Raw genomic sequence first — 10,103 nt, 5'->3', positions numbered from 1 at the left:
ATGACGCATCCACGAACGCTGTCTGTGCGTTTGCCCAAACACATCAGACAGCGTCTGTGCCCATCAGCTGATTTAATCTGTGTATCGCACCCAGAAACACACGGGCGAACCGTCTTTAAAAAGACGCGCCGCGTGCAGCTCTTTTAGAGAGATAAAACTCAAACAGCAGTGTTGAAGCGCCCAGGGAGAGACACACGACTGGCAGACCACTGCGCAGATCGGCAGGCAATATGAAGCTCGCTGGAATTCGCCGTCACACCAACACTTCTGAAGAGTAGCTCGTCTCGAAGAGTGAAGAGAGATGATCTCAGAATGGCTTGTGGAGTGAAGAATGCTCTTGGCTCCGAAAGCGAAAAACATATCTGCATGTTGCCAGCTCACTTCCTTTATACCCACAAGGTGGGGCGGAGTTATGCTATGCAAATTCAGCAGACCCATGGCATTTGCTTGCCATTGGCTCGTTTTATTACTGTTCGAAGATGATAGGCTTCTAAGCGAACCCCATTCGTCGTCATTCGACGTAACTCGAAGTGACAACGAAAGGGAACTATATTTTGCTAAATTTTCAACCGATTTTCAAACGGCTTGGTGTGTCATAAACGTCAGGGATGCGGCTATTTAACTGCATACTTGTGAAAAAATATAGCCAAACATCGGCATCAGCACAAATCATAGCCACGTTAATAAGGTTTGTAATAAACCAAACCGTTTGTAAATCCGTCAAGAATTCAGCAAGTTACGAGCATTTGTCACTCACCTTCCGTCCACAGCAGCAGGGAGCAGCAGCGCAGTCTCCTGACTTAAGATGGCCGCCAAGCGACGACACAGCTGACTCCGCCTTGAGCCATCTAGCCTTTATACATGTCTATGTCCGCGATTGGGACACGTTGCAATACGGGGAGGATAAGAGGGGAGAGTACAGACCAAAGGATGGTGGAGTTCGGGGAAGGAATGCGGGCCGTGGAGTTCTGAAAGAGCAAGTAAGCTGGCGATCGGGCACGGCCATGGATACACGGAAGTAAGAGCTGGCCACATTGGTGAGGGGAGAGAAAATTGCTGGATGTGGGATCTTTTGTGAAGGAACTGTGAGTAGACCGCTCAACCTCAAATTCTTCTCTCACCGTATATTCTGATGTGAATGTTTGGGAAGGAAATGGCGACGGCCTTACACCTTATATTTCTCATTTGAGGGTTGATTTACAGTGATGGAGTGACGTGATTCAATTCAATTCAACAGAAAATGCATTTCAAAAATGTACAAACAAAAATACAGTTAGTTAATCATAAATTTAGGGCATAACATATCGCCGGCGTTGGGTTGTCTCTTCACAGGCGTCGAGTCGTCTCATCACAGGCGTTGGGGCATCTGAAGTCTCCATGAGAGGCTGGATACATAACTGCAGCTGGCGAACTCTATTTGAGCTCTATCAGGCGTCCCGAGATAACAACAAAAAAGGCAGATGGGAAATAATTAGCGTAGCTGCTGTTCATAATATGAATGCATTTGATCTGATTTAACTGTAGTATAAAAGGTACGATGCATTATGTGAATGCTTGGCTAAAGAGATGCGTCTTTAGTCTAGTTTTAAACTGGGAGAGCGAGTCTGAGCCTCGGACAATATCAGGAAGGCTATTCCAGAGTTTAGGAGCTAGATGTGAAAACGCCCTCCCTGTTTTAGTGGACTTAGTTATCCTAGGTACGACCAGAAGCCTTGAATTTAGCAATCTTAAAGAGCGCGATGGATTGTAGGGTGATAGAAGATCCCTTAAATACACAGGAGCTAAACCATTTAGGGCTTTATAAGTCAGTAGCAATACTTTGTAATTGATACGGAACTTAATAGGTAACCAGTGTAGAGATGATAAAATTGGTGTTATATGATCATATTTTCTTGACCTAGTAAGAACTCTAGCGGCTGCATTTTGGACTAACTGTAGCTTGTTTACGGAGGATGCAGGACAACCAGCTAATAGAGCATTACAGTAATCTAGTCTCGAGGTCGTGAATGCATGAACTAACTTTTCTGCATCAGAAACAGAGAGCATGTTACGTAGCTTAGCAATGTTTCTAAGGTGGAAAAAGGCTGTTCTTGTGACATTTGAAATATGATTTTCAAAAGACAAGTTGCGGTCTAGTATGACACCCAGGTCTTTTACTGTAGGGGATAAAGTAACAGGACGTCCTTCTAGATTAAGGTTGTATTGTAAGAGGTTTTGTGGGCAGTTTTTTGGACCAATCAGTAATACCTCCGTTTTATCTGAATTTAATAAAAGAAAATTACACGTCATTCAATATTTTATATCTTTAACGGACTCTGTCATTTTAGATAATTTAGTGTTATCATCTGGTTGTGATGAAATATATAATTGAGTGTCATCAGCATAACAGTGGAAACTTATTCCATGTTTTCTTATAATATTACCAAGTGGCAGCCAGTGTTGTGGGTAACGCGTTATAAAGTAACGCGTTAGAGTACTCTAATTACCTTTTTCGTGAAATGTGTAACTTAACGCGTTAGTTTTGTGCGTTAAGTAATCAGTAACTTCGTTATTTTTTTTAAAAAGTAATCCGTTATTTTAAGGAAAGGAAAATCCGAATAAAAAATTTTCCCCATGATCAAGACAGTGTTTCTGCGCTTCAATACCCCACCACCCTCCAGCTTCATTAAGGCACACGCGCGCAGTCTCTTGCTCTCTCTCTCTCCCGCTCTGCCATGCACGCACTGCGCGGTTTGGAGCACAGTCTCTGTCTCGCGGGCGCGCTCGCTCTAGATTCCGGGAGATTTTAACTAATTCGCGGGCATCAGTGAGCCGCTATTAATATGCGGGAGACTCCCGGAACTTCCGATAGACTTGGGATGTCTGCATTTCTATACTGAAATAATATCGCCATTATAATTATTGATTTTTTTTTTATTGAAATAATAGCCCATCCGCGCATCTCTACTACCCTGGCTGGGAAGGTGTGAATTTTGACTAATATGTTCTGTGATAATAAATAAATAAAACGCTATGTGGAATAGCCTATGACTGTCTTTCCTGTTATTGTTATCCTGCAGTGTTCATTTAGTCGGATGACTGACGTTATTCATTGCCAGGAGTCACGACTTCTAGGTGCATTTAAAGGGGGCCGTGTCTGTCAATCAAGCTGCAGCATGTGTGAGGCGCTGCAAACGGCTTTTAATTTTTGGTAACGCATGAGTACTCTAACGCGTTACTTTTATGAATAGATAACGCAGTAACGTAACTGATTACTTTTAATTGATGGTAACGTTGTAACCTAATTAACTACTTTCCAAAGTAACTATACCCAACACTGGTGGCAGCATATAAATTGAGAATAGCAGAGGGCCTAATACAGATCCTTGCGGCAATCCATAATTTACTGACGTTATCCTTCATTTTTCCCCATTTAAATGGACAAAATGGTAACGGTCTGATAGGTATGATCTAAACCAGCTTAATGTCTGTCCCTGAACACCAGTGTAATTTTGAAGTCGATCTAAGAGTATTTTATGATCTATAGTGTCGAACGCAGCACTAAGATCGAGTAAAACTAGTATTGAGATACACCCTTGGTCAGAAGCTAAAAGTAAATCATTTGTAATTTTAACGAGTGCAGTTTCTGTGCTATGATGTGGCCTGAATCCAGACTGAAATTTTTCATAGATATCGTTTTCTTGCAAGAAAGAGCACAGTTGAGCGGACACAACTTTCTCTAGTATTTTAGACATAAAATGGAAGATTTGAGATGGGTCTGTAGTTTGCTAGGTTATTTGGATCTAATTGTGGTTTCTTAATAAGAGGTTTTATAACTGCCAGCTTGAACGTTTTTGGAACGTGACCTAAAGATAGAGACGAGTTAATAATATTGAGAAGAGGCTCTTCCACTACAGGTAACACTTCTTTCAGTAGTTTAGTGGGTATTGGATCTAATAAACATGTTGTTGGTTTAGATGCAGTAATAAGTTTATTTAGCTCTTCCTGTCCTATAGTTGTAAAGCGCTGTAGTTGTTCTTGAGGGGCGATAATTGAGGCTGAATCATAAGACGCTGTCAAAGATTGTACATTTACAATTGTATTTCTGATGCTTTCTATTTTCTCAGAGAAGAAATTCATGAAATCATTACTACTAAAATGTAACGGAATATTTTGGTCAGGTGATGTCTGTTTATTTGTTAGTCTAGCCACGGTGCTAAATTAAAACCTTGGATTATTTTGGTTGTTTTCTATTAGTTTGCGGAGATGCTCAGCCCTGGCTGCTTTTAGGGCCTTTTTATAACGTGACATACTGTCTTTCGTGACATTTAGTCACATTCTAAAGACCTCTAAATTAGTTTGTTTCCATTTGCGCTCTAAGTTACGAGTTTCTCTCTTGATAACATGCGTAGCACTGTTGTACCATGGTGCTTTAGTTTTCTCCCTAACCATTTTTAATCTAATTGGTGCAACAATTTCTAATGTACTAGAGAGAATGGTGCTCATACTGCTAGTCATTTCCTCTAGTTCATCTGTTAGTTTGGGTTCACTGAGGAGCGGAGATAGATCAGGTAAGCTATTCAAGAATTTATCTATAGTGGTTGGAAGGATTGTTCTACCTGGTCGATAACGCGGCGCAACATGACACATTTCAGCCGTACGTAGTATGCAAGTTACCATGTAATGATCAGTGACGTCATCACTTTGCGGTATAATATCTATATCGGTTGGATCGGTTCCATATGATATAATTAAGTCTAGAGTATGATTAAGACGATGAGTGGGACCACTAACGTTTTGCTTGACCCCAAAGGAGTTTAGTAAATCTGTAAACACAGCCCCTACCGCATCATTTGTGTTATCAACGTGTATGTTGAAATCTCCAATTATTGCCTTATCGACATTGACTAATAGATCTGAGAGAAAATCTGCAAACTCTTTTAGGAAATCCGCATAGGGCCCTGGAGGTCTATATACAGTTGCCAAGGCTAGAGATAATAGAGATTTCTTTCTTACATCTAAAAGCGTCACATTTAGCACAAGTACTTCAAACGAATTAAACCTGTGACCTGTTTTCTGAGTAACATTTAGAATATCTCTATAGATTGTTGCAACACCGCCGCCACGACCAATCAGACGGGGCTCATGCTTATAACAGTATCCGGGCGGAGTGGACTCATTAAGATCGAAGTAATCATTTGGTTTAAGCCAGGTTTCAGTAAGACAAAGTACATCGAAGCTATTATCTGTGACCATTTCATTTACAATAACCGCCTTAGGTGTAAGCGACCTAATGTTTAGAAGACCTAGCTTTAGACATTGTTTTTGTTCACTAATATTGAGATTTTCTGGTTTAATCACAATTAGATTTTTCTTAGATCCTGCAGTAGATTTATTATTTGGCCTCACTAAACGAGGAATAGACACAGTTTCTATATAGTGTTCTACACTGGTACTTATATCACTAAATTTGGGACAGCAACGAATGTGATTTGGACTTTGACTTACTAGTCATATGGTGTGTAACATCTTGGAGATGTTGTCCGACAGAACAGCCGCTCCGATTCTGCTGGGGTGCAGGCCATCAGCACGGTAGAGCCTTGGTCGCTCCCAGAACAGATTCCAATTATTTACAAAGAGCAGTCTCTGTTCATTACACCATGACATTAACCATTCATTTAGTGCAAACAATCTACTGAACCTTTCTTGTCCTTGTCGGTACGTGGGAAGCGGTCCAGACACGACGATCTTTGCTTCAGGCGATGTTCTGCGTACCGTCTCGATCAGGCTCCTGTAGTCCCTCTTCAGAACCTCCGTCTGCCGCAGCCTGATGTCGTTCACCCCCGCGTGCAGCACGACAGCTCCGACGCGCTCGTCACCGTTCAGGATCTCGGGGACCTGCGCAGCGACATCGAGAACACTAGCACCAGGAAAGCAGTGAGTGCGCACCATACCTTTACCTGAGGTAGCGCGGACATGCCGGACGATGGAACTGCCGATGATCACAGCGTCGTCGCGATCCGTCTCGCGAAGAGGGGAGAAGCGGTTCCGGGTGGAGATCTCGAAGACCGGGAGGGGCGGAGAGGTCCTTGCTCTGGTCCTGGCTTGTGTCTTCCGCTGTGGAATCATCCAGGGTCCATTGTGCTGTGTCGGGGTAAACGAAACCAGGTGTGCTCGGGTCCTGTGCAGAGAAATACACGGAGTAGAGGAGGCCGGAGTCGAAAAGTTACTAACCACTGGCTTGTGGTGATCGGCGCGTGATGCTTCAAGCGCTGATCGTCGGTCTCGCAGCTCGGCCTGCCTCCCCAGCAGATCACGGATCTGCTTCTCCACGGACACCAGCTCCAACCGCACCGCATGCAGCTCAAACGTGTCCTCACCTGCACTCAGAGGTAGACACACATCCGATATATTCGCCATTATAGCAGATGAACAATAAATTAGCAGTGATACTACCAATATCACTACTAATTTAGGACTGGAATCATGGATAGAACCCGTATCCTTTCAGTGATACGGGTGTAAATAAGACAATCGATAGGCGAGGGCCGCGAGACCACGCGTGCAATGCTAGCAGGCTAACGTTAAAGATAGTAACGGAAGTTCGGAAAGTTGGATATAACTAGCGATATCAAAGCAATCCGATTGTTTTTTATAAAGAGTAGTATCAGAGATATGTTCACACGCTGTAAAAATAGAAAATGCTCGTTTATAAATGAGTGTAAAGACGAAAATCAAGGATTTATAAATCAATTCGACGGAGCTCCAAACACAAACAACGCGCTCAGTCGCGACGCATGCGCAGTTTTGATGTGTGAGTGTATGCTTAAACCCGCTGAAGCCGTTCCACTCACCTGCATGTCATTATAGATCCCTTGAGAAGAAGCTCACTGTTTTGTATCTTACACCAAAGAGAGGCGGTTATGTGAAGATCCATCCAGAGAGAGAGAGAGTGTGTGTAAATACGGAATTGATTGACAGTGTGTTATCCACCCATCTGCTTCGTTGAGAAGACGCCAGCCGTAAGTTCTCTGTTGACTCTGAGAAGAGAATTACGTATACACTTTATCTGCCTGCTTTGCAGTATTCTCCTCCGACGAGCCCCGGGTATGCCCAAACGTCTGTGTGTGGAAGTCATTTACCCATCCGCTCCGTTGAGAAGACGCCAGCCATAAGTTCTCTGTTGACTCTGAGAAGAAGGGAACTACGTATACACTATATCTGCCTGCTTTTCAGTATTCTCCTTGCACGAGCTCTGGGCACACTCCAACGTCTGGGGGTGGAAAACCGCACGCTTGGCTGGAGTAACGGGAAGTTCCATCCACATCCCCTTGTCGGGCACCTGCTCCAGAAGAGTACTTATCTGCACGCTCGCCGGATCCAAACACAGTGAAGATCTGCCCATATCGCTTGCCTGTCTCCGTCAAAGGAGAGGTACCTACCCGAATACTCATCTGATCATAGTATAATAGAACTCGTCCATACGTTTGTAGGGTTCTCCTGTCGACGAGGAGTATTGCCCCGAACGCCCATTGGACTGGAGTACTACGAAGTTCCCTCTATATCTCCTTGTCTATCACAGGCCGAAGTGGACTTCGTATTCGACCCCGCACCTTTTAACGTCCTGAACTTTTAATTGATAATAAAGTATTCTTTGTATTATTCCTTGTCTGTCTTGTTTGGCTTCTGTCCGACTCCCCAAGGGTGGAAAAGGGGTTCTCTTACGTAGAGTTCTCTCGTACTGCGTCGAAAGAACGCTACGGGAAAGTATTTCTTTGTCGAGATTGAAGCCTAAAAATTAATCCTTAATTTTGTAAACATGTAAAACGCTTTTCTGTAGCATACAACCCTAGGCGGAGCAATATCGCTCACCCATTGGCTGCTCCGCCAGAAAAGCACAGCCTATGCGAGGCCAGAGACGCTGACCCATTCTGCGTCATCTCCCGCCGAAACAGGCGTGGCCTAGGTCTATAAATACGAGCATAGCTGTCTAACACACCGATTTTTCTTAATTCACGAAGCTGCACGCATCGTTGGATTGGATTCGAGCCGCCACAGCCGTCTGAAACAAGCACCTCAGCAGGACGCGCCTCTTACCTGAAGCCGCTGGTCATCGCCGCCTTCAGCCGCCGTTCCCTGCTGCGCTTCTCCGGCGTGGAATATCCTTTACATTATGTGTGTGTGTTTTGTGTGTGTGTTCGCCGTCGCGACACACAGTTTTTCCACCACTAAAAGAGCCGAGCGTCTTTTTCAAGATGCCTCGCACCTCCTGTGGCTCGTGTAGAGCCCCGCTCAGCGACGGGGACCACGTCCTTGTGTTTCCTGCCTGTAAGGATCACGCAGCTTCAGCTCTCGTCGATGGCGGCTGCCATCACTGTGATTGGATGCCTACGGTGACTCTGCGGACTCGCCTGGGGTTCATTACTGAAGCTGCATCTTTCCGCCCGCTGCAGTGCCGCGCCGTGAAAAGCGCCGTGCTCAGCGGAGCCCGGAACCTATCTCCACCACGAGGTGCTCGCCGCTGCTGCCGCCAGCTTCTCCGCCCACTTCGCTGGACTCTCTGACCGACGGACAAGGGCCGCTGTGTGCCGCCGCGTCCGTCATGGACGAGGAAGATGAAGCCGTGTCTGTGGAGGACGACTGCTGTTCTCTCCTCGCTTGGGGGTAGCAAGTGATGGGCGAGCTCCGAGGATCTCCCCTCCCCCGCCGCTCGTGAGCGTCGACGGAGAAAGACCAGCATCGATGCGCTTACCGGCTGGATGGCTGCTTTTCTGCAGAGGAACGTACGTTACCGTCCTCAAGACCCGCGCCTTTTTCTTCCTGAATTCACGAAGAAATCGCGGAGTCCCGGAAAGCCCCGTTTTCAGCCAGGATGCGCACTTCTGCTTCGAGGAAAGCTAACGTTACAGTGTTAAAATCCCGCCGCGGCCGGATTTCACTAAAATGTCTCGCTCGCACAGTCCCAACATACGCGACCGTGCCAGTGTATTTTGCAGTCACCAAATCGGCATCATGGCCCGTTTGCCTGTACACAAACGCCGTTTTCACGACGCCCCAGGTAAATCTGAAAATGTATTTTCTGGTGTCCCGGCCACGGCCGATGGTGTAATGTGTGTATCCGTAATGCCCACGACTCAGTGCCCATTCATACACACAAGCACAGCCCTACACAACAGGGCTTGCACACATAAAATCGACTCTGTCGATTGTGCGTCACATGTAAGTTAGTGAACGTGCCCGCTTTTCAGTGCCCACAATCACTACACACTGTATGTCCCGTGGTTTCTGTAAAAACAAAACGAATGCACGGTCAGTCGGTTCTGATAGACAGTACTCTCTGTGCTACACGGTGTCCCGGCCACAGCCGATGATGTAATGTGTGTAACTGTATGCCCACGACCAGTGCCCATTCGTACACACAATACAGGGCTTGCACACATAAAATCGACTCTTTCGATTGTGCATCATATGTAGTGAGCGTGCCCGCTTTCAAGTGCCCACAATCACTACAAGCTACATGTCACACGTTTTCTATGAAACGAAACCGATGCACGGTCAGTCAGTTCTAATAGACAGTACTCCCCAGTGCTATAAATGTACCCGCGTTCACGCACCCACATTTATTCTCAAACATGCCGAGCCGTACGGGGCTCGCACCGCGCGCTCTCTCTCTCAGCTGAGAGAGCTGAGCGCGCGCGGGCTGCCCGCTCGATTAAGCGCGCCCCCGCATCACGCTGCAATGGCGCCCATGTTACAGCACACGACTGCTCTCGTGTCGCCGCCATTTCGCGACCAGAGCCCGGTTTTTCAACCCGTGCAAGCACAGCCCCGTACAACACAGGGTCTGCACACATAAAATCGACTCATGCCGATTGTGCTTTACATGTAGTGAGCGTGCCCACTGTCCAGTGCCCACAACCACTACACACTGCACGTTCCGCGTTTTCTGTAAAAACGAAACTAACGAACGGTCAGTCAGTACACAAACACAGTGTCCCCGGTGTTATAAATGTGCCCGCCACCAAGCGCCCACGTTTATTCACAATTATAACGAGCCCTACGGGGCTCGCCCCGCGCGCTCTCTCTCAACTCAGAGAGCCGAGCGCGCGCGGGATGCATACTGT

The 10,103-nt window shown here is 46.1% G+C and overlaps 1 protein-coding gene across 1 annotated transcript; it reads right to left on the bottom strand.

Annotated features, from left to right (window-relative positions):
- Nucleotides 1-1,263: 1,263 nt before the first annotated feature.
- Nucleotides 1,264-6,399, bottom strand: LOC307000219 (uncharacterized protein; the record flags this gene model as incomplete). Its single annotated transcript, XM_079615649.1, has 2 exons — nt 1,264-1,385; nt 5,488-6,399. One exon carries the CDS (start codon nt 6,397-6,399, stop codon nt 5,491-5,493), a length of 909 nt encoding a protein of 302 aa, XP_079471775.1. The 3' UTR covers nt 1,264-1,385; nt 5,488-5,490.
- Between the last annotated feature and the right edge of the window lie 3,704 nt (nt 6,400-10,103).

The sequence above is a fragment of the Phoxinus phoxinus genome (genome assembly GCF_949152265.1).
Source record: "Phoxinus phoxinus genome assembly, chromosome: 6".
Classification (NCBI taxonomy): domain Eukaryota; kingdom Metazoa; phylum Chordata; class Actinopteri; order Cypriniformes; family Leuciscidae; genus Phoxinus; species Phoxinus phoxinus.
This window is presented reverse-complemented; position numbering and strand designations above follow the sequence as displayed.